The following is a 25,254-nucleotide window of genomic DNA, read 5'->3' as shown; positions in this document are numbered from 1 at the left end:
TGGGATCTTCTACTTCCACCTGAGAGAGTAGACAGAGCCTTAGTCTAATGTCTCACCCGAAAGATGGCACTACCTAGAGTTCAGCATTCTCTCAATACTGCACTCAAGTGTCAATCTAGATTCTTACGCTCAAGACTCTTGAGCAGAACTTGAAGCCACAGCTTTCTGACTCAGAGGCAGGAATGCGATCAATTGAGCCGCAGTTGAGGATGCAACTAGCAGGATAGATCAGGGAGAATCAATTCATGTGATATATTTGGATTTTCAGGAGGCTTCAATTAGGTGCTATACACAAGGGTTATTACACAAGATTAGAGTTCACTGGGCTGGGGCTAATAGTAGTATGGCTTAAAGATTTGTTAATGGACAGAAATAAATCAGAATAAACAAGTCATTTTTGGGGTGGCAGGGTGTAATTAGTGGCGTGCTGCAGTGGAACTCAGCTACTTACAATCTATATCATGATTTAGATGAGGAAAGCAATTTACTGCATCCAAATCAGCTGATAATACAAAGCTGGGTGGGAAAATAAGCACTAAGGGGATATAAAGAGGCTGCAAAAAGAGTGGAGTGATTTTGTGATTGGGCAGGAAGTGTCAGATGGAATATAATGGGGTTAAATGTGAGATTATCCACTTTGATAAAGACTATTAAAGCAGGGTATTGTTTTTAAGAGGCAAGAGACTAATATATGTTGGTATTCAAAGGGTCCTTGTGGACAATTTACAAAAAGTTAACATGCTAGTACAGCAAGCAATTAGGAAGGCAAATGGCATGCTGACCTTAATTGCAAGGGGGTTACACTATAAGAGTAAGGAAATGTTACTGCAGTTATAAAGCACTTTGATGATACCATGAGTACTATCTACAGTTCTGGTCTCCTTACCTAAGGGAAGATATACTTTTCTTGGTGGGGTGCAACAAAGGTTCACTAGATTGATTCCTGGGATGAGAGGACTGTCCTATGAGCAGAATGGCCCTTTATTTTGTGGCATTTAAGAGATTGAGAGTTGAAACATGAAGCATTGAAACATCTCATATGAAATTCTTAGATGGCAGTCACCCTGGCAAGTCTGGATCTTGTTGGTATAATCTGAGGATAGGGGGTCTGCAACTTAGGACTGAGATAGGGAAAAATTTATTCACTCATTATGAATCTTCAGAACTCTCTACCGAAGAGGGCTGTGGATGCTTTGACAATTAATATATTCTAGTCTGAGATCAATAGATCTTTGAGCATTAAGGGAATAAAGGGATATGCAGAGAGGGCGGGAAAATGAAGTTGATGTAAACATTCAGCCATGACCTTATTGAATAGTGGAGCAGGCTAGAGGGTCTGTATGGTTTACTCCTGCTCTTATTTCTTATGTTATTATATTGCAATTTTTTTCTAAGCTTGCAAGTTAAAGCATTGTCTTAGCTGTCATGAAGTAATCATTTGAATTGCCTGTTTGATATAAATAACCACTTTAAAATATCTGCCGAAGCCCTCCTTCTGACTTTGGCAACATACTGATTAATGCAACTTAATTAACTTTTCATCTGTCAAGTGTAAAAGAACTGAAAATAAGCAATTTGAAAAAAAATATTTTCTCTCAAAAAATTTACAATATGAAGGAAGAGGCAAGTAAACAGCACATTAGAGCAAAATAATAATTAAAAACACAAGTTAAATAGCCTGGAGAGCACCTACCTTGAGTGACAGAGAATCTGCAAAGATGTGACTTAGAAAGCAGTTTATAATCAACAGAGTCAGATAGAAAACTGGCAAAAATATCTTAGGTACTTATGCAGGATATTTTGAACCTTAACTGAAATTCCAGAGATTTTCAAGACACACTGAACACATGGCTTGCTCGTATGCTTGGAGAAAAGTCGGCTTTAATGTTATAAATAGTTGTGGGTCACCAGAGAAACAAATTGCTCATGTCTCCTTTCTAGGTTATTGAAATAGCATCAGCAAATAACGAATGTCACAAACCCTAGACAAGTACAAAATAAGAACAGCAAATTTAGCAAATGTGCAAATAAGTTCAAGATGGGCTTGCTTCTTGGCACATTGTGAGCGTACAAAAAATGCACGCCAGGTTTTATGGCTGCCATATAATTTATAGCTTGAGAAGCAAGAACCAAACAAAGACGATAACAATTATTGAAAAGTGTAAGAAAGTAAAGAACTAATTTTTTTTTAAAGTTTTTAATCCTGCCAATAAAGCTTGTCAATTCAATGCTATTTCGTAACCCGATGAGAAAATAAGTCACAGACTGAAAAAGGTTTTAACCTCATTGGCAATGATAGTAGTCCAACAAGTGAATAAGAGATTTGAATTTGTGGGTCATGCAACAAAACAGATCAAAAAGACAAATGGTTAAAAAACTTCTAGAATTATTATAAATGTGAAACTTCAAATTAAACTTGCATAGATTAATATATTATAACTGATAAAATAGCAAATGGCGCTGGATTCAGATGTGCAAGTTTCACTATGCGTGACAGGAGAACTTCATACTGGATATACAAACCCAGGATTTAGGCGCTTTCTAGTGAGGGAGAATAAAAGAGACACGACAAATTAGATCTGAAGCATTGGCATACACCTTCCTATAAGTATGAATTATGATAATAAAAGCCTTGAAATACTGAAGTGATAAAGCCAAGAAACAGAGAACCAAAAATGAGCTAAATATATATTTCATTATCTATCCTGTAAGGATAGAAAAGTTGAAGAATGGTGAGGAGACTTGGTACATTTTTTTTTGAGTAACCAAAACAGGAAGGTATCTTTCAAAACTAAGTGATCTCAATACTGTTGACATATTGCTTAAGAATATTCATTTTCAAAACGTGCTGCAACCACAATTTCAGACATTACTGCACCTTTCTTCCAGAGCGTTAGGAAATTGGAATTCATAACCTACCTGAGAAGGTAGACAGCTCTTTCAATATCATTGAGCTCTTCATCAACTGTCAATCTTTCTATCTCTTCTGGAGTCTAGAAATGTAAATAAATGTTAAAAATGGAGTAGATGTGCAATGGCTAGATGGTTGTCATTAAATTACAAGATAATTTCAATCAATGGGATGTCAGATGATATCAAACTGCAATGGAAAAGCTTGAGTATTGTGTGTTTGTTGACAAAATACAAGATTAGATCACTTTTCAAATTTATTGACAACTATCTAATATATATTATATGTTATATAGTTAAGACGCAGTGATACATTAATATAGCAGCATACAATTAATCTGAACTGGTCAGGAGTGAGCACAGTTCATAGTAGCAATTTGTTTACTTTAGAGTGACAAGTCACTAATTAAAGTAGTGAGAAGCCATTTAAGTTTTACATTAGGAAAGAAAATTATAATTTAAATACAGTATCACAGCACAAGCCAGAATGAAAGTCAGGGGGGAAATGCATAGGAAAACACTAGCTGATACCAGTGAACTTGGCTCTTCCAGTACTATGATGGATCAAATGGCAACTCTATCTTCCTGAATCAAGCCCAACTTTTAAGTGTGATTTTAAACTCAATGTTCCATTCGTTTGCAGCCCCGGTCACACTTCCTAAGTAATTTGTCCACAGCTAATTATGTAGGTCCTGATCTGCAAGCTAGCATTTCTTTGGCTCAGTTGATACCGCTCTCAACTCTGAGTCAGAAGGTTCCAGTTTCAAGTGCCACTCCAGGGCTTGAACACAAAAGTCAAGGCTGACACTCCAGTGCAGTACTGAGGGATTGCTGCAGTGTCAGGGGTGCTGTCTTTGGATGAGACATTAAACTGAGACCCCCATCTGCCTGTTTGGGTAAATGAAATAGTGCCATGGGATCTTTTACAAAGAAGAGCAGGGAGTAATCCCTGTGTCCTGGCTAATATTTATTCCTCAATCAAGATCACAAAAACAGATTATTTGCTGTTTGTAGGAAATTGCTGTGAGCAAATTGGCTGCTGCATTTTCTTCATTATAACAGTGACTAACTTCAAAGTACTTCATTGGCTGTAAAATGATTTAAGAAGTTCATTGGTCCTGAAAAGCACTATATAAAGCAAGTCTTTCTCTTTTTTCCTTACTACTAAAAACATTTTACAAGTTAACAGTTATGAAAGGTTGATGTATGCATTTGACAGGCTATATAAAATAAATTACTCGAATTAACAAGAGTTTGCTAAAACCACATAGCTACATGAAATGCTATTTGTGCCATTAAGAGCTAATTTTTAGTTTTAACTTCTGTTTCAGATTACCAATCTATGCAGATTAACATTCAGGTTACATGCAAAGAACAAAAAGTGCTGGAGATATTAAGCAGGTCTGTCAGCCTCAGTAGAGAAACAATTAACATTTCAGGTCAATGGCCTTTGATCAAAACAAATGCAGCCTGGCCTGCTGAGCACTTCCAGCCATTTTCTGTTTTTAGTTCATATTTCCAGCATCTGCAGTATTTGACTTTGCATTCGGGTTAGATGTGTTCTGTTGTACGCAACAGTGAGAACATCTAGCTTGTATCACATCAGGAATGTTTTCATTAAATTAATATATCAGAATGCATTAAATAGTGAATCATTCACACTTCAGAATGAAAATAGAAGCATATTATATTTCTGGCCAAATATTAATCTGATCTGTTCAGCATCAATTTATATTTGCTCCGATTCACATATATATAGCATAGTTAAATGAATATATCAAATTATGGATGCAGTTCTTAATAAATAAGCACAATGCAAGTGGCGGCGATACTTATGTTAATAGTTGGCAGGTAAAACCGTTAAAATGAGTCATAATTTGTCAACAATGTTAGACCTGGATTAACAGATTTGATGTTTCATTTGGTAATAACTTACGTAATTCAGCTTCTTTAACCTGGTGCTGTAATTGGTATTATCAGCGGGCCTATATAATAAACCTGATTTCGTCTCAGTGCCTTAAGCAGGCAGTCGATTTTCGCTTTAAGTACATTTACAGTGCAGTGGGTCAGAAGTGGGTTGCCTTTCAGTGCACTGTAACCGCGGCGAATTGCATATGCCCAGTGTAACCTTGATAGTCCTACTTACAGTGGAGGGCACAACATCAATTAAGGTATTTTAAAATATTTATCATTAACCCCCCCCCCCCCACCCAATACACACCTTCAGGTATCTACGCACTGGTCTTTCAATGAAACTAAGTTCCTGCAAATCTTCTATTTGCCCGAACAAATTCTCTTGGTTGAAATCCATCACCTTTGATTTTGTTTTAAGGATTAGAACAGAAGCGGTCCAACAGCAGAGCGGGGGGGGGGGGGGTGAGAGTGAGTGTGCGGCTGCGGGATTGAGCCTGGGGATGGGGATGAGGGGGAGGAGGGGGTGGAGGGGTTGGGGAGTTAGAGAGAGGGGAGCAGGAACGGGGGAGAAAGATCAGCGACTCTCCGACAGTCCCGGCACCATGTCCCGGTGTCCGAGCCTTCCCTGTCCGCCGCCGGTACGCTGCGTCTCTTCGATCGGAAGGGAAGGCGGTTGGAAGATGCGCCGCCTCTTGGCTCTCGCCGTTCCCTCTCTCCTCTCCTGTCCTCCGGTGATGGTGCTGGGGGAGGCTCGGAGCCGCCCGGGCTTCGCCTCTTCCGATCTCCCTCCCGCTCACTCACTCACAGGTTTTCCTTTTCTTCCTCCTCTCCTCTCCTCACGTTAATCCACCTGCGACCCCTCTTTGGAGGAGGAGTGGGGGGGGGGGGGGGGGGAAGGTTGTTGTTGTCTCCGACACCGGGGCCCCCCCGGTCTCCCTAGCTAGACAAAAGGCGATCCTCTGTTTCTCCTCCTCCCCGCAGACACACACACACACACACACACAGCCAGACAGACACTGGACTGGAAGCCGCGGTGTGTGAGTGCGAGCAGCTACCGAGCGTGAAGCGAGGAGGGGGAGGAGGAAGGGGGGGGGGGAGGGGGAGGGGAGAGGGGAGGAGAGGAGGGGGGGCGGGGCCTCCGTCTCCCGGCAGCCGCCGTCACCAAGGAAACCAGCCGCTACGGCGAGCGCAGAATGGCAAAACGTTCCGGACGGAATGCGTTCGCTTGTCAATCAACTCCTCGCTCCCCCCAGCCAGCCCCTTACACTCTTATTAATTTCCCTTAATATTTTCTTCCCCCCTTAAAAAAAGAAAATCCTCTCGCTTAATACTCCCCGATTTTATTCGGATTTGTTTCTTTTTTTTAATCCCGGCCCTGAAACAAATCCCTTCGAAAGGACAATTTCTTGCGTCAGTGCGGTGCGTGGGATTTGATCTCACAGAGTAGGCGAGGAGAGGAGGCTGCACTTCAGTGATGACGATTGACTCTGGACAGTGATCCCCCAGCATTAATAAGCAATGCAGCCTTTTGGTGGGAGGGGTCCCATTGTAAACTATTATTAATGCTGCAGGAAATTTACTGCTTGCAGAGAGGACGCTTCAGTTTTCTGTGAGACTTGTGTTTGTCAAAAAAGACTCCTCCCCACCACCCCCTCCGCATCGCTCTGACGTGAACTTTTTTTGCTGGGATGAAATATTCCAAGGACGCTACATGGCCTCTGGTAAGCTAGCCATGTGCTCATGAGTGTCACTCCGTGGCTTGGTGGCAACACTCTCACACGAACATACGAAATAGGAGCAGAAGTAGGCCATTCGGCCCCTCAAGCCTGCTCCGCCATTCAATAAGGTCATGGCTGATCTGTTTGTGATTCCTATTCTACATTCCCATCCACACCGCTTCCCCCCCCACCACCCTTGTCTCTCGCCGCTGAATCAGAAGATTGTAGGTTCAAGTCATGACCACAAAATCTAGGCAGTACTGTGGAGTGTTCCCTGTAGGTGGTGCCTTCATTCAGATGAGATGTTAAACCCAAATCCCCTCTGTCCTCTCAGATGAATCTAACAGGGAAAAAGAGCTGGGAGTATTCCCCGATGTTCTGACCAATATTGATCCCTCAACCATCATCACTAAACTCTCCATCACCGATGCGCAGTAGCAGCAGTGTGTACCATCTACAAGATGCAGTGCAGGAATTCAAGAAGACTCCTTGGAGGGCACTTTCCAAACTCACAACCACTACCATCTAGAAGGACAAGGGCAGCAGATGCATGGGAATACCACCACCCGGAAGTTCCACTCCAAGCCACTCACCATCCTGACTTGGAAATATATCACTATGCCTTCACTGTCGCTGGGGCAAAACCCTGGTACTCCCTCCCTAACACCACATGGACTGCAACGGTTCAAGAAGGCAGCTCACCACCACCTTCTCGAGGGCAACTAGGGATGGGCAATGAATGCTGGCCCAGCCAGTGAAGCCCACATCCCATGAACGAATTTAAAAATTATCTGATCACTGTCAATGGGTTGTTTATAGGACCTTGTTGTATAAAAATTAGCTGCTGTGATTCCTACAGTCCTACAACAATGTTTACATTTCAAAAAATACTAAATACTTATTGTTTCAAAGGAATTTTGCAATGGCCTGAGGTCATGAAAGGCACCATATATGTTCCATTCTTCACCTGTGAGTTTTCACAGGAAATGTTGACAAGCTATTTAATTATGAAAAAGGCACGTCACAGTTCAGTCCATTCCTGTTCTCATTTTCAAACAAAAGCAAAATGCTGGAGAAGCTGGATATCTGAAATAAAAACTGAAAATCCCATAAGTACTCAGCAGGTCAGGCAGCATCTTTAGAGAGAGAAACAAGGTTAACTTTTCAGGTCGATAACCAACTGATCCTGGAACCCTCTAAATCTGCTTGGCTCAGTATCACTGTATCTATCTGGTCTGAACAGGAATGGCTGATGGGGGCAAAACCAGACAGCATGCAAAAAGCAATACTATGATATCAAGGAAAGCCCAAATAATATTCAAAAAGCCCACAAATGTTGTGATATTGCTTTAAGAGAGACTGTGCTAATAAGTAGCCAAGATATAAACCATGTGGCCAGCAGACATTGTTCAGAATAGCTTTCAGTTTAGCGAGCAGCATGTGATATAAAGGAGTTCAGTTGTACTTTCCTATTAACAATGACTTAAATTTTCATAGTAAATCTGTCTGCTAAGCAGTCCTGTATTACATCGTCAAATGAACTGAAACTATATTTAGTTTACCAGTCCTGTGTGAGCGTGGTTAGTTTGTATTGAGCAAATATAGAAATACACAGAAAGAACAAAAGTTTTGTACCATTTCCAAGGAAATCTACCATGGCAAAACAGAACTGTTGTGCTGATAGGATAATATATAATCTATTTGAATAAAATTAAGGTTTAAAATGGAGGCTACTTTTTCACTAGATACAAGAGGGGAAGACTGGAGAAATTAGATCTGCGGAAACCACGCAAGACTGTAGGTCACGAATTACAAAATTAAGAATTCCTTTTCATAGGACAACATGATTAAAGTATCTATATATATAGTGGCAACAGGTTAATGTGTGCTAATATAGTTGATTGAAATGCAAGAAAGCTAATAAACTTGTTTCGCGGTTTGCTTTAAAGGTGATATCGGCAGGGTAAATGCAAAATGTTATCCGAGGTTCCGAAGTATTGGACTCTGTAAATGTAGCTAATTCCCCTGAGGACTGTTATGAGTTCTCTTATACAATTACTGTACTCCTAGTGTTTTTCCCAAACTTTCTTCTGCTTCTGAGTCATTCTTAATGGTAAGTAAATTTAGTTAGTAATCTACAAATTGATCCAATATATTTTCTGGAATCTGGCATAAGGATAGATGCTGATCCATTTGTGGCTTGCGAGTATAAAATTCAATGTTAGTTGGGATCAAAACGTGTAAAAGACTTTGGACCACAAACTGACATGAAATTTATCAGGAATAGATTACCAGTGAGACGAATTGAACCCTGTAAAGTTATACTGAAGTCCCCAAAATTATTTTTTGATTTAAAGATATCTGAACCCACAAATTATTCTTGCCTTGAAAGGCAGAGTTGCAGTAGGCTCCAAACAATAGCAAAACCAGTGGAACTCCCATGTTATTGCCCACAATCCGGACAGTTCTGTTGAAGAGTCATACGGACTCGAAACGTTAACTGTGTTCCCCTCCGCAGATGCTGCCAGATCTGCTGAGTTTTTCCAGGTATTTTTGTTTTTGTTTTGGATTTCCAGCATCCGCAGTTTCTTGCTTAGATCGAACTCCCTGCTGTGTGTAATAACAACAGAAAATGCTGGAAAAATTCAGCAGGTCTGCAGCATCTGTGGAGAGAGAAACAAAGTTAACGTCCAAATTTCCAGCATTCGCAGTATTTTGCTTTTTTCCTTCAGTGTGTATTCGTCATGATGTAGTATGATGATCTGCAGCTTCTCGAACTTTTGAAGTTCCGCCTGATGGTACAAAGTTTGCGAAACTTTGTGACAATGGGTTAGAACAGGAAAATCCTACTTAGAAGCCTCTTGGAGGCATAACACAAAATAAAAAGGCTGCCAAGTAAGCGGCAAATGCAATGTGACAGGTAACCTTATGTATCAAATATAGTGTGAAATAAGAAATTTGTTAGGCGGAATCTCCACCAGACTTTCTACAAAATCCGTCATCCCCCCCTTGGTGTCTGCTTTCCCCGCTCAGTAATTTCTAAATCCATCAGTGTTGCTATTTGCTCTTTAGTTACCCTCCCCGCAATAAAAAAAAGAGTGAGGGTACACCTTTAGCTGAAGTTACGAAAAACCCAAGACCCGCTGTATCTTCCGTTGGAAACGCCGTGCATTGCCTGCCTTGCGGGCAGAAGCTCAATTGCGGTGAGGGAGGTTGGAGCTGTTGCTCCTCCCCGGGAGGGTTGGCACCTCCTGTGTTTGCGCTTCACTTTGTCAATAAAGTTTCTTCTTTCCCACGCGATAGGAAAACCCCGGTCACTTCGATGTATCGCGGCTTCCGATTGGTCCTCGCTCGTGAAGCGGCGGTTGAGCTGCGGGAGAGCGCGTGGCCACCGGGACCAGATCCGGACTAGGAACAGGACCAGGACTAGGAGAGGCCTCAGTTCAGGTAATAGAAGCGGAATCTTCGCTCTTATTCCACGTGGGGATGTCGGCTCTGACTTGGGCCTTTGGCGGCGGCTGGTTTTGGAGAAGTTCAGTTGAGGCCCCGGGGTAACGAGTTTCGGTTATTACCGGGTTCTCGAGAACAGTGTCTATCATTCAGAAGGTACTGGAAGCGCCCCTCAGGCCGGCGGCCATCTCCCACCTCCCTGGAGGGTTTCTGGCCTGCGCCGCCAAAGCTTTTCCATAACCGCCTTTTCATACTGTAAGACGCCCCCAAGCCTTTCCCTGGAGCGTTTTATCGGGCAAAAAAAAAAGAAAGAAATGGCCATTTTTGGACGGGTTGCTTAAAAGTTTGGTCGAAGTGTTGGGTTTAAAGGATCATCATAAAGGAGGGAAGGAAATTGAAGGCAAGACCGCCAGAGTTTGGAGCGAAGGAAATGCGGGGGAAGGGTTCACAAGAGGCAAGATTTGGGGGAATTGCGGGGATCCGGTGTTTGGATGGGTGAGGGGTGTTATAGGACTAAAGGAGCTTACAGATATCTAACTCTGCTTAAAGCAGAGATCCAAACCGAGACCTTCTTAACCTCTTGAGTCAGAAACTTTCTGGATTGTGTAGTTACCCAGTGAGTCATTGAAATGCTAAAAATGGTAGAAATTATTCATTGTAGCATGTAAGTAGTGAGTCTTCTGTGTCACTACTCACATTAAATGAGTAGATTTGTTATTTACTGAGGCTTGGAGCATTATGTTTTTGTAAAATTGATTGTTTGGTATCATCGTTTTAAATCTGTAGCATATGATTGCTCTGCATTATTGAAGTTAATACTGGGATCACTTAAGGGTCAAACTATAGACCAGAAATTAAAATGGAAAATGTAGGAAAGCATTCAGCAGGTCAGGCAGCACATACTGAGAGAAAGAGTTGAACCATGACTTTGTTTCATGGGTAAATTAAGAAGTTCTGAGCTATTGTGAAACTTAAATATTTTTGGTGAGAGAGCTGAAACATATAGTATTTTATGTTTTTATTGTATGTGATTGTACCAAAGTGCCATTCAGAAAGCCAGAAGTGTAAGGTATTGCAATTTTTAGAATCATTGCTTAAACAGTTTAAAGTTACCTGCATCTAACTAGTTTGGAGCTGTTCAGTTGTTTTTAGTTAATACTAATTTGATTGTTCACAATCTGCTATGTTGAGAAAGTGGAAGTCAGGTCTAACAACTAGGGTTGAGAGCTAATCAAACGAAAAGAATGATTCGGTCAGGGATGAACAATGGATCTGCTCAGGTTCAAATACCTGAAGTTTTGTGACATTGTGTGCCAGATTATTTATATTTTAGCTATGGATAATTTTAAAAGATTTCCAACTGCTCTAATCTCAGGATTTACAATGTCATGTAATATGCAGTGTTATATGTTTATAATGTGAAGTATTATTAACTTGGTTTGCATAATTTTGCTCTTTTTTTAAGGGCCAAAATGAAAGGAGGAAAAAGAAAGAAGTTTTTTACACCTTCAAAAACCCAACGGAAGAAAATTCAAGTAACTGGACAATGGAAGCCAATGGATATAGACCCAACTCTCTTTGGTGAGGAAGAATTAGGACTGATTTGTTTTGAAGAACTTACAGATTATCAGTTGGTTAGTGCTGGTAAATCGACAGAGAAGAAAACAAAAAAAAGAAAATCTGATATTTTGGAGGTGTCTGATTCTTCTCCAAAGAAACAGAAAATTAGTCATGATAACATACCAACATTGACACAAGCAATGAAGAAAAAAAGAAAAAAGAAAAAGATCAACGTTGATCATGTTGGGGATGAAGAGGATGTTATTGACTTTTCTGAGGACAAAATTGAACTTGAACTTTCAGATACAAACGAGACAGCAGAGGCAGAAACAAACGAGACAGCAGAGGCAGAAACAAACATGACAGTAGTTTCCAAGAAAAAGAAAAGGAAGAAAAAAAAGTCTGTAGCTTCTCAGTCCTCCACTCTAGCCAAGAAAGTAAAAAACTGGACAACACAACATTCCTGTTCATCTGAGCAGACAACTGATGTTTCTGCCTGGAAAAACCTGTTTGTCCCAGAACCAGTACTCCTTGCCCTGAGTTCTCTTGGTTATACTGCTCCTACTCCCATCCAAACTCTGGTACTGCCACCTGCTATTCGAGACAAACTAGACATTCTTGGTGCTGCAGAAACAGGTTGGTGCTATAATTTTGTAATATGTTGTACAAGGTCATTAGTAAACCAAGTATATTGTTATTTGCTGGTTACTTGTATAACGGATGTACCAAAATGTAGACATTTGGATATAATTTCATTTATAACTTCATATCAATGTGAATTTTTCACCATTTGTGGGATGATAAACTAATTGTTTTATATAGTGCCTTTGATATCCTCAAATGTCTCAGACAATGAAGTTCTTCTGAAGTGTAGTCACTGGTATATAGTTAAAGATAGCGGCTACTTTGCCCTCAGGAAGGTCACTCAAACAGCAGATGAGGTAAACAACCTGATAATCTCTGTCAGTGTTGGTTTTGGGATAAATATTTGAAGAACTTTTTTTTTTCAAATCATGCCATGGGATTACTTGTATCTACCTGAGCAGACACACAAGGTCTTAGTTAAATGTCTCATCCAAAAAATGGCACCTCAAATAGTGCAGCATTCTGTGTTATATTGTGTCACCCTGTATATATATATATATATCATGTCTCAACTACTGTTATGGAGCTTGAACTTGCAACATGTACTGCTAAATGAGTCAAGCTGACTTCCCACTGCATAATAAAAAAGCAGCCTACCCCCTCAAAAAATATAGTCAGTCACCCACTCACTCACTTTGAGCATTCAATCATTGAAAACTGTTGGTATAATTTGTCTAGGGAATTTTACTTTTAAAGGCTACCCGTCTTTCATGGGAAAAGATGGTAAGTGTTTAGAAAAAGTTCAAGTGCTGTAATTTAGTAAAGTCAATCAACGGTGGTGGTTGGTCTGATTATATTTAGAGTAAAGCCCTACTTGACACAGAAGAATTTTGTTGTGACTTTTAACAATTCCATTACCTGAGTTGGGAGGTCTTCAAGTGCTGAACTAAGTGTGTGTTATAACTGATTGGAGAGGGCTTCGCATCCAGCAGCACCTTTGGCTGACTTACTAAATTACAGTAGTAAAGACTTTTCTGGGAAGTCAGCAACTTTCCCATGTGAAGACCAATAGCCTTCAAAAATGCAATTCACTAAACAAGTTTTGCCAACGATATTGCAACAATTGCTCAAAGTGTGAGAGTGGGATGATGCTTTTTTTTGAGGGGGTTGGTTGCTTTTATATTATACTGTGGGGTGTCAGCTTGACTTGCTGAGTGATTACATTTTCTCATGAGTCAGTGGGTTGAGAGTTCAAGCTCCACAACAGTTGTGCACCTGATCTAGGCTGATTCTCAGTATAACACAGAGGGAATGCAGCACTGTTTATGATACCATCTTTTGGATGAGATATTAAATTGAGGCTTTGTCTGTTTGTTTGGGTGGATGTAAGCGATCCAATGGCACCATTTGTGAGGAAAATGCTGGTTAATTCTTGCACTTTGGAATCGTATGCACTAGTTAATTGGTGGTATGGGATTTGCATAAAGTATGTTTGGGCAAACAATGGAGAATCTTCGCACCCTCTGCCATCTATCTGTGCTGGATTAAAACCCAGCTCTTACACATGAAAGCTTAGTGTCTATCTGACTGCTATGATTTCAATCTCCCGCAGCAAGCACACTTAGATTGTACATCTATCATATGTTGGTTATGTGACTGGAGTAACGCTCTGTAGTTAACAAACTAAATGACCAATTCTAATGCAAATGACTGAAGCTGTATTGATCATGTTCCACAAGATTAGTAATAGTCACTGGATAGTATTTCACTTGTAACCCACTTGCCTTAGTACATTTTAAATTGTTTGCATATTACATGTAACCTTGATGTAAAACGTGTTTGGTGCATACTTTTCTGGTTTTCCTTGTGGTTTATATCTATGTTTCATGATTTTAAATGAGGTATTTCCCAGAGTAAATATTAGTGATATTAAAAATCAATTCACAAGTTCAGATTGTCTTATCAAGTCTTTGCTGTATTTGACTAAATTCAAATAAACTTGTAAAATATATTCACCACTGTCAGAGTAAAATAATTTTCTGTTATGCTGACCAATATAACAATTCTGGGACATTTCAATTATAAATGTATAAAACCGATTTATGTTTTTGATGTGCTAGCATAAGCTGAATTACATGACTTTCTGATTTACTTTATTTTTTTTAACTTGAAGGTAGTGGTAAAACACTAGCATTTGCTATTCCCATGATCCACCTTATATTGGAGTGGAGGCAAGCTAAAGATGCTAAATTGAAAATAAGTGAGGAAGGACGGCAAGATAACAAGGATACTAATGACAGTCACGAAGCAGTCAGTGGTGATGTACTGGAAAATATCAATGATCATCTGGAGGAAGATGAGGAAGCAAATGAAAATGAAGAGAATCCTGTATCTCTCAACCTAGACTGCGTAAAAGTGATCAACAATGTAAATTTTGATTTTGAGATTGGTGCAGCTTCTAATGTTGAAAATCCATTATTGGGCCTGGTACTGACACCAACAAGAGAATTAGCTGTCCAGGTAAAGCATCATATTGACGCTGTCACCAATTTCACTGGTAAGTATGCAGTAACTATGCAAAACCCTACAGTATGGTGCAATATAGTAATGCTTTTCAGGATTAATCTCTGAATTTGTTAGCAGAATAACGTCCCTATTGAAATTTCAAATTTTGCAGAACTGTATTGCAGCGAGTAATATGTACCTATATTTGTCTTATGCAGCACGTTTTTTCTTTCCCCATGGTGGTTATTGATGTTTTGAGTAAATTTAGAGCAGTAATCCAGTTGACTGCAATGCTTTTTTGTCAGGGATCACAATCTTAAGCGTTGTGGTCCTTGCAGGATACTCAAATGCTGTAATATGAAGTGAAATTTTGTCATAGTGCCTAAAATAATTCCTGATTGTTGGCAAGTGGAGACTGGAAATAAAACTGTAGAAGCAATAGTTCTATTTTAACTAGCCCTTTTACTTACTGTACAACAACCAGGGTAGCTGTTTCTTAATAGCATTAACTTGCCACCTTTTGTTGGCATGTAAGAAGGAAGAACAACACCAAATCCCATCTCAATATGCACAACCAGCTAGGCTTTAGGATGTAGATTTACAACTAAACGAAATGTACTTTGCAGCTTTTGTTCCTTTTTTGCGTGTTTTCGCATGCAGCCGAAGATAGCGGTGATGTCAGAATTTTGTTTCTGTGAGAGATTTGTTTTTTAAAAAAAAACTTTTTAGTGAGAAAAGATAGTATTGAATTTGAAGAAATTATGAAACATATATGCTGGAGTTAATTATATATGTCTATGAATTATGTATATTTCAGTACTTTTACAGTACACTACCTTTGCTAAGTATGGAACAGAAGCATGCAAATTATTGGTCAGAGTTAGTCACCCAGTTGGTTCTTAAATCCCAGCTATACTGTAGAGGAGGTGCAGATCTGAGACTGGGTTCTTCTCTACTTGCTTGGGAGGGTTGATGGAAAGAGAAGAAAATTGGAGGGTTGATGGAAAGAGAAGAAAATTGGAAAGCAAGTAGGTCTTGTCCATTCTATTTCTTTCACTTTAGTTAGTGCCTGTTGGTATGCCTCTACACAATTATGTGAACAGCAGATGACCTATACACTCCCTTGTTTAGGAGCTGATTGTGGGAAGTGATAAAAGGCAGTTAAAATCAGTGTTGCATTGGAATGAAACTGATTCTATATATTGCCCATTTTTATTTTGGCACTCTCAATCTTGTGATGGATTCCAGAATGCTGATCATGAATGAACAGCCAGCCTGTCTCATTAATGCAATCAGGAGGCTACAAGTATATATGGGGGCTGGAATTCTTCCCTCTTCAAATAAGTTTGCAAGGCAATGCGTTAATGGAAAGGATGGTCCTAGATGGAAAAACAGTAGGAAACTCAGTGCATTGCCGGTAAGCTTTGAGGTTATAACAGTATCCCATGCACACATTTGGGCTCCCTTAGCTTTGTCCCTCCAACCTGCATCTAAGTTCTGTCCCCTTAAATAAGTGGGGTAAGAGTGAACACTGCTTAGTCAAAAAGGAAATGTACTTAAGGCAAAATACAATGGATACTGGAAATCTGAAATATAAACAACAATGCTGCTGAAAATACTCTGCAAGGCAGATCAGGTAAGCAGATGTGGATTTCACATTTTTGGATAGTACATGGCAACCGGTTTCCTTGTATGTCAGACCTTCTACTGAACAAACGTCACTGCTGGGAAATTGAACCTCTTTCCACTAGTACAACCCAACACCAGCATTGGATGTACACAAATTAGATATACTCTACCTTAACATCAGGACAGAAGTTCCAAAAAGGGTACTTGATAAGGTTATCGAGGTGTGTGGGCAGGATGAGCTGGTGCAAATTAACAAGTCTGAGAACTGGCATTGCAGCCTTGCAGCACAGAATGGGATATTTGAATTGTCGCCAATTTGTAGAACTGCTTTGTCAAATGAGTCTCCAAAGGGAGGCTTAGCTTAAAAAAAAGTTTGGGGTATCTCTGCATTAGGACATTACTTACTACTACACTAATGAATTTTTCCACTTCCCACAACAGCTAACATTTTTTTGGAGGAAAAGTGTTAATTTGTGCCACATAATGAGTAGGTTTCTGTTAGAGATCCATGCCAATAGAAACTAGGTCAAGACTGACCAGTGTCGTTTCGAATGCAGCAGAGAAAGGACTTGTATGCAATTGGGCCAGACTTGAATTCTAGTCCCAGTATGTTTAACTCACAGTCCCTCCTTAAAGTAAATTACTTTTTATGCATATAAATGCCTCCTTAAATCCATACCTTTTACAGGCATCAGAACTGCAATAATAGTTGGAGGAATGGCTGCTCAGAAGCAGGAAAGGGTTTTGAATTGCAGGCCAGAAATTGTAATTGCAACGCCAGGGAGACTGTGGGAACTGATAAAGGAGAGACATCCACATCTCAGTCATTTGAAACAGCTCAGGTAAGCCAGAATCAATCTGAATGTGTTACATTGGCGATGAGAGGAAATAAATGGATTGCATCTGATTATATAATGGTTGAAGGAAATAATTTACATTTGTATTACACATTTCGCAACCTTAGGATGTCCTAAATTGTTTCATGGTCAGTTGTGTATTTTTCAATTGTAGTCAATGTTGTAAGGTAGTTAAACACTGAAACCGACTTTCAAACAGTGAGATCCTATAAAAAGTAGTAAGATAAATGACTGGGTACCCAGTCTTATAATGTTGGATGAGTTAAAGCTGGCCGAAGCCTTGGGAGAACTCCTCAGCTCTTTGAATAGTGCCATGGCATCTTTTACATTATCTGAGAAAAAGACAGAGACTCAGAATAAGGTCTTAAAGGTGATATCTCCAACAGTGCGATACTCCCTCAGTACTATATTAAAATGTCAGCCTAGATTATTGTGCTGTGCCCTAGAGGGAGCTTGAACCCACAATCCCCTGACTCAAAGGTGAGAGCATTTCACTGACATGCAGTTTGAAGTTCTGATACAAAAAAGATTTACCATAATAAAAGTCTTTGATTTATCCACAAAAGAATATACTTCTGAGATACTTGCTGAAAACAATACACAGAGTGAGGCAGAAGAGAAAAACCTTTCTCTAGTTGCCCTGAGAAGGGAATAGCAATTCTTCTGCAGTTATTCTTTGTAGCGATCAGGATACAAATGATTGGCTTACCAGGCCACTTAAGAGGGCAGATAAGAGTCAACCCCTCGTAAGTACAACTAGTTTCTTGCCCTGAAAGATATCAATGAAGCAGCTGCATTTTCGCAACATTCTGACAGCTTCAAGCTAACTTTTCATTTCCAGATTCCTTTCAACTGAATTTAAATTCTCAAATTGACATAGTGGCAACACACATTCTGTATTATTAGTCCAGGTCTCTGGATTATTAGTTGAGTAATATAGTTACTACACCAGCCTACCAAGTCCTGGTATTTGAGTAGAGCTTAGTGAATTATGGGCCCTACTTTGATTGTAATATGTATCCTAGTTAAGGTAAATATCTATTTCTGACCAAATTAAAGTAAGCAATTCTTAGATATTTTTAGTAACTAATTAACTGGAAAAATCCCTGATTACTCATGTCTACTTGGAACATGGTTAGATCCCTGGGTACTTGTTGGATTTGAATTAAAAATTAAACCAGGGGCTTTATGTTGTAAAGTGGATCTATTGTGTAAATTATCACAGTAACTGATAAATATGTAATTAAAAATTAAGCCATGAGCTTTATGTTGTAAGTTGGATCTATTGTGTAAACTATCATAGTAACTGATAAATATGCGATGTAAAAGATTGTGAATGCAATACACTGTTGAACTGCAAGTTTTGAATAATTTATATTATTGTCTAATTGACCTAGGTGCTTGGTAATTGATGAAGCAGATCGCATGGTTGAAAAGGGGCATTTTGCAGAACTGTCTCAGCTACTGGAGCTGCTACATGAAAAAGAATACCATCCAAAAAGAAAAATCTATATATTTTCTGCCACTTTAACTATGGTTCATCAGGCTCCTGCAAGAGTACTGGGAAAGAAGAATGTCAAGAAAATAAATACAGAAACAAAATTAGAAGCTCTGATACAAAAAGTAGGTATCAAAGGAAAACCAAAAATAATAGACTTATCCAGGAAAGAGGGTACAGTTGAGACCCTCACCGAAACCATGATTCAGTGCGAGACAGAAGAAAAAGACATATACCTGTATTATTTCCTGCTTCAGTATCCAGGCCGAACAATGGTCTTTGCAAATAGTATAGATTGTATCAAACGCCTGAACGCACTGCTCACTATCCTGGAATGCAATCCATTGCCGCTGCATGCAAACATGCATCAGAAACAGAGGTTGAAGAATTTAGAAAGGTTTGCTGAGAGAGAGAGGTAAGTTTCTAAAAGTAAATTGTAAATATATGAACCTCCTGAGTTCTATTTAAGTTTTGCATGCACAAGATTTTAACTGCTGGGAGGGAATTTTCGTACATACTTCGCATAAGTGTGTCTATGTGTATTCTCCTGGGTAATAGAATTGCATATGGGGCCAGACTATATCAATAAGGTAGTGCCTGGCTGAATTTGTACTCAATAATGCTCATAGAACAGTACTTGTCTTCAAGTAAACACAGGCCGCAAAGAGCATGTAAAAACCTACATTGTTCTTCAATAATAAGGTTCACACTTTCTTTTTGGGATTTCAGTGAAACAAGTTTAATTGCAGGGAAATTGAGTCCAATAAATGTAAATTTTATTTCTGTGAATAGCAAAAAGGCTGGTTAAGAAGAACTACCTTGGTGTGGCTAAATAAAAGGGCATCATTTTTGGGGCAAATTTTGTTTTGGAAACTTTGGTGACATTAATTCTGGACGTTTTTCTTAGCTTGTCTTTCTTTCTTACTATATTTCAGCTGTGTTTTATTAACCACTGATGTTGCAGCTCGAGGTCTGGATATTCCAAACATACAGCATGTTATTCACTATCAGGTGAGGCTGAAATAGTAAAACCTGAACTCTTGACAGGTTTTCCTTTACAAATTCTCTATGACAGTGAATAAAAACCTCAACTGCAGCATGCTTTATTTTGTTTAAAGTTTTCTGTTAAAACATTGAGAGGAACAAGGTAGAACACAAGTACATCTTGATACCTTGGTACACAGGGAACAAACTTGAATCCAAAATAACTTTTAGTAATTTAAGATTACTATGTATTTTTGTATAGGTTCCCCGCACTACCGAGATCTATGTCCACAGGAGTGGCAGAACTGCTCGAGCCACAAAAGCTGGTCTCACGTTGATGTTAGTTGGGCCAAGTGACATGATGCACTTCAAGAAGATATGCAAAACATTGGGCAAAAATGAAAATGTTCCTCTGTTTCCAGTACAAGCTAAATGTATGTCTGCGATAAAGGTAAATGCCAAATCAATCATTTTTCTAGTTTGTCATTTCAGATTTGCACCTATTATTCAGTATGTTTAAATTAACCCTGGTGTTAGAAAGAAGAGCATGCAGACCAGTGCTTTTGGCATTAATTTAAATAAGTCAAGAAATTGCTTTATTTGTTGAAATTTGGGTAAAAGCCTAAAATAAATGTACTGTCCTTAATATTTATTTTCTATAGTTTTACCCCACAAAGTTCTAAGAAGTAGGCAGCCTGATGCTGTGGAAAAGCTGCTGGGAGGTGGCGGGGAGAAAGGAATGAACTGGTGAATTGTGTGTCAAAATGGCTTGAGTGAAAGTCAGCCCTTGCAGCTTGAAAAAATACCTGGCCTCCATGTCTTCTGGATGGGACAGATTTAAAAAGCAGGCGCAAAATCCCTCTTCCATATAAGCTGTGCAGCTATTTTATTCTTGAGATGTAGGTGATGCTGGCAGTACCACAATTATCGTCCATCTTCACCAGCCATGACCACAACAGATTGGCTTGTCTGGCCATTTCTGATAACATTAAGAGTTGATGAAAATGTGGGACTGGAGCCACATGTATGTCAGATTGATAGGGGTTAGCAAGTTCCTTTCCTTGCAAGCACTTTTTTTTTAATTCCAATTTTAATGGTCAGTTTTTCTGCTGCTGGTCCACAACTGAACAAATTCTTTAAAGGCAGTTTTGCAACTTTCCATGTTGACATTTGAACAGAACTGAACCTGATCTATACTATTTTCAAATGTGCATGTGTCCTTTTTTTATGGATATTGAAACTATTTTTGGTGAACTGTACAAGATCTTTGCGGCTGTGGGTATAACACAAATGTTAATTGTCTGTGCAGCAGTTGGTTGTGGCTGCCCTGTTGTCATTACTGCCTTGCCCTGCAAAACCAGAGGGGATTTAACAAGGTTTTGAATTTCTGCAAGAATGTTGGATGAGATTTAAAGCAAATTCTGCATCATTTTGATTAATTTCTTGTGCGCAGCTAAGAAAAAAGTTAACTATTGTGGTGAAAGTCATTGCCTAGATGGAGTACAATCGTTGAATACCGTAAAAAGGACTGTCAATCTGAACATGTGGACCTGATCTGCATCTTAGTAAAGCCTGTTAGAGAGGTAAAGACAAAAAAATGCAGCATCTGTGGAGAGACAAAGTTAATGTTTCAGATCGATGACCAGAACTGAAAAAAGATAGAAATGTAATAGTTTTTGAGTAAGTGGAAGGGGGGGGGCAGGAAAAACAAAAAGGCCCACGATAGGGTGGTGGACAGGAGAGATTAACAAAAAGATTTTATGATGTAACAGCAGGGTAGTAATGGGTATAGTAGAGAAGAGTGTCCAGATGAGGTATGAATGGCTACATAACAGCCATCTGAATGCAACATGAAGGGATAAAGAAAGAAATAAACCAACAACAAAAATAACCAGGTGGAAGCAGCGGTTGATCTAAAGTTGCTGAACTCATATTGAGTCCAGAGGGCTGTAGAGTACCAAGACAAAAGATGAGGTGCTGTTCCTCGAACTTCAGTTGAGCTTCATTGAAACACTAGCAGGTCATGGACAGAAATGTCAGATTGGGAGAAAGATGGAGAATTAAAATGACAAGCAACAGGAAGCTCAAGGTCACACTTGTGGCCTGAATGGTGTTCCACAAAATGGTTACCCAGTCTGTTTGATCTCTCCGATGTAGAGGAGACCGCATTGTGAATAGCTAAAAAAAAACTATTACATTTTTAGCTATCTTCAGTTCTGATAAAGGTTCATCGACCTGAAACACTGTTTCTCTCCCCAGATTTCCAGCATCATCCAGCAATATTGCTTCAATTAGCAAGGTACATTAGTGTTGGTTAACTATAATTAGTTAGTCATTTGGTAGTGTAGAACCTGAGTATTGCTGAAAAAAATAGACATGCTATAGAATCTTTTCGTCTTGCACGATAAACCAACAGTAATGGGAACATCTATTCACACAGGAGCATGTCCACGCATTGTGCCTTTTCCAACTAAACAAAGTTTGGGGGGGGTCAGCCATTCCCTGTTACATTCTCCATGGCAGTGCCTTGACCAGTCAGGGTCAACCTGTCTGGTTTGAATTTGAAATGCTTGGCAGTTAACTGTTCTGTGCTGCATTCTCCATGGCAACACATCTATCAGAGTCCACTTGCCAACCAATCAGCATACTCGCCTCATGCAGTATAAATTATTGTTCCCTTTTACTGTTGGTTTATCTTGCAAACTGTCCTGAAGAGTACAAGATGAAAAGCTTCGATAGCACGAGTATTTTTTCAGAAATATGAGACTTCAATTAATTTTAATTAAATAATCCAGTAACTAGTTGATTGTTCTATTGAACAAAGGACAAGACATAAATTGAACAAAGTTCAATTTATAACATTTCTGTTTGGTCGTCATAAGCAAAAGTGAAACATGGTATTTTAATGTAATGCAATTCCAAACCATGATTTGGAAAGAGGTTTGATATATTGAGACTGAGTTCAGTAAACTCAGCTGGATTTGGTTCGATACTGACTTTCTAATCTCAGCCAAGCTGATTAAGGGTCTTGAGGGTCTGAGTACCTAACGGAATAATATTGATTAGGTTCCCACCCTGCTCTGTGACTCCTTCCAGGTGCATGGGACCACCTCAATGCCCCACCCGAACCTGACTTGGAAACATATTGCTGTTCCATCGTTGTTGCTGGGTCAAAATGCTGGTCACTACCTCATACAGTGTGGAAGTCACCACATGACTGTAGCTGGTCAATTAATTACCAAAATGGTTTTAAAATACAGCTAATCAACTTATGGCATCCAATTGAATCAGACTTAATGTCATGCATGCTCCTCTTTCAGGCTTATAAATAGATTGAACCTGTACTATGAAGGGTTAAGGTATAAAATATCAAATGGCACGAGCACATCCCTACAATTTGAGACAAAGTGAAGAGTTGTAATTTTGGGGGTGGCTACTGTGAAAGAATAGAGTCAGACACTGCGGGGGCTGAAGTATTCACAACAGCTGTAGTGCTGCAACCCCCTTGCTACTGACAGGCTCAGCAACTCCTACCCAAATCCTCAAATAGCACTCCCTCTTCAAACAAATGCAAAATCAAAAATATTAATTCCACTTTTTAGAAAAAGTGGCCACTGCAGCTACATAAAGTTGGATAAGTATTATAAAATTAATTTCTGGTTTATTGCAGGTGCAGTTTTGATTCAAAATATATGGCTTATTCTGATTTAGGCTCACTAGCAAACATTGTATAATAATTCCTAGCCTAAAAACTTTTATTTGAATAGTATAGTATTTCAAAGATTCTCTTCTGTAGTGACAGATCTGCATAACTGCTTTACACACTGACTTTAACTATTACCGAGCACATGGAGCGAAGTGCAAGGCTAAATATTTGTATTTGTTCATAGAATGTGGTGTTACTGGCAAGGCCAGAATTTATCAGTCATCCCTGCTTGCCCTCAAGGTGGTGGTGAGCTACCTTCTTGAACAGCAGCAGTTCATGTGGTGAAGGTACCCCCACAGTGTTATTAGATATGAAGTTCCATGATTTTCACCCAGCGGCAATAGATTTCCAGGTCAGAGTTTTTGGGCAACTTGGAAGGAATCTTGCAGGTGGTGGTGTGTCCTTCTAGTCAGAAGGGCATGGGCTTAGGAAATGCTGTTGAAGGAACTTTGGTGAGTTGCTCCAGTATATTTTTTTTAAGATGGTACACAGTGAACCAATGGTAGGGTGAGTATCAATCAGGCAGGCTGCTTTGTCCTGGCTGGTGTTGAAATTCTTGAGCATTGTTGGAATGCCGCTTATCCAGACAGTTGGGAGTATTCCATCACATTCTTGATTTGTAAATGGTAGAAGGGCTTTGGGGAGTTATGAGTCATTCGCTGCAGAACTCTCAACCTCTGACCTATTGTAACCAGTGTTTATGTTCATTTTGTGAGGAATTGCAAATGGAACTATAGCTTTCCTGTAGTTAAGGAAGCAGCTGGTCTAAATTTTTGGACTCTTTAACATTCTTATTTAGTTGTATTTGGAGAAAATCTGTTAAGCTGTTGGATATAAGATTTGAACAACTTTACAAATACTTTAACTGAGGCATTTAGACCTGTTTGTAAAATCAATCGTTAGAGGCTCCTATTGTAAAATCTAACATTCACACTTTACTAAACATTTATTATACATATGTTAAAAATGTCAGTTAATTTAGTGACCAGTTTTAAAAACAAGGCAGCTAAAACCGCTCCCTTACAATTCACAGGCCCGTGTCAATGTAGCTTGGAGTATAGAAAAAATGGAATACCAGCACAATAAAGTACAGCAGCACAACAGCTGGTTTCAGCAAGCTGCTGAAGCACTTGAAGTTGATTTGGCGGATGATCTCCTAATGGGTAAGTATATGCAACCAGTTTCATACAATGGCCAGGCTTTATATAGTTACATTGTTACAGGGTAAATCTGACAGCAGCTTATGGTATTTACACATGTATCATTAAATGCAAAAGTTGCTATTAGATACCCCACTCCTCCACAGGCTGGTACATTCAGGAGTTGGAGTGGTTAAACTGTGTAATTTCTGATTGACCTCTCTGACCCTGAAAATTTCGTTTTATAAGTTCTCATTTTCTAAGAAAATGAATGTTGTGGAACTTAATTACTTTTTGTCTCACCTGTCTGTATTTCTCAATTTTTTTCCCTTTCTCCATGATTTAAATCAAGTGTATACTTCCTGGTTTGGATTCTGGTTGAAGGGCACAGTATCTTGCCTTAGCCACAGATGCTACTGTAGAGGGCACCACACTGGAACAAACACCTGATGACGGGCAGTCTGTTCTAAAGCCAGTCAAATCTTTGTGGGCATGTCAGCAAGTTAACATTTGTTCAAAACAAAAACAGAATTACCTGGAAAAACTCAGCAGGTCTGGCAGCATCGGTGAAGAAAAGAGTTGACGTTTCGAGTCCTCATGACCCTTCCACAGAACTGAGTGAATATAAGGAGAGGGGTGAAATAACATTTCATGAGTTAACATTTGTTGTTCATCACTGCTGACCATAAAATGTCAGTTTAGCAAAGGTGTACACTAACAGTTACAGATATAGTCTTATCCTCTTACCAAACAATTTAGTAGACTTTCTAGATAATTTAGATTATTATCCAGGGGAAAA

At 39.4% G+C, this 25,254-nt stretch overlaps 2 protein-coding genes across 2 annotated transcripts in view; one reads left to right on the top strand and one right to left on the bottom strand.

The window, feature by feature from the left end:
* Positions 1-5,267, bottom strand: part of ppp4r4 (protein phosphatase 4, regulatory subunit 4) — a 163,599-nt gene extending 158,332 nt beyond the window's left edge. The window contains exons 1-2 of the mRNA XM_041214211.1: positions 5,132-5,267; positions 2,920-2,993 (exon numbers count right to left, since the gene is read on the bottom strand). Of these exons, the coding sequence (XP_041070145.1) occupies positions 2,920-2,993; positions 5,132-5,221 (164 nt within the window). The 5' untranslated portion in view covers positions 5,222-5,267. The remainder of the gene's footprint in view (positions 1-2,919; positions 2,994-5,131) is intronic.
* Positions 5,268-9,821: 4,554 nt separating this feature from the next.
* The window catches only part of ddx24 (DEAD (Asp-Glu-Ala-Asp) box helicase 24), a 15,940-nt gene continuing 507 nt past the window's right edge, over positions 9,822-25,254 (top strand). The window contains exons 1-8 of the mRNA XM_041214474.1: positions 9,822-9,989; positions 11,458-12,188; positions 14,311-14,694; positions 16,960-17,113; positions 18,526-19,041; positions 19,562-19,637; positions 19,873-20,061; positions 24,350-24,479. Coding sequence (XP_041070408.1) covers positions 11,465-12,188; positions 14,311-14,694; positions 16,960-17,113; positions 18,526-19,041; positions 19,562-19,637; positions 19,873-20,061; positions 24,350-24,479 — 2,173 coding nt within the window. The 5' untranslated portion in view covers positions 9,822-9,989; positions 11,458-11,464. The remainder of the gene's footprint in view (positions 9,990-11,457; positions 12,189-14,310; positions 14,695-16,959; positions 17,114-18,525; positions 19,042-19,561; positions 19,638-19,872; positions 20,062-24,349; positions 24,480-25,254) is intronic.

Source organism: Carcharodon carcharias, chromosome 20 (assembly GCF_017639515.1).
Source record: "Carcharodon carcharias isolate sCarCar2 chromosome 20, sCarCar2.pri, whole genome shotgun sequence".
NCBI lineage: Eukaryota > Metazoa > Chordata > Chondrichthyes > Lamniformes > Lamnidae > Carcharodon > Carcharodon carcharias.
Note: the sequence above shows the minus strand (reverse complement) of the source record. Positions and strands in the feature narration are given on the sequence as shown.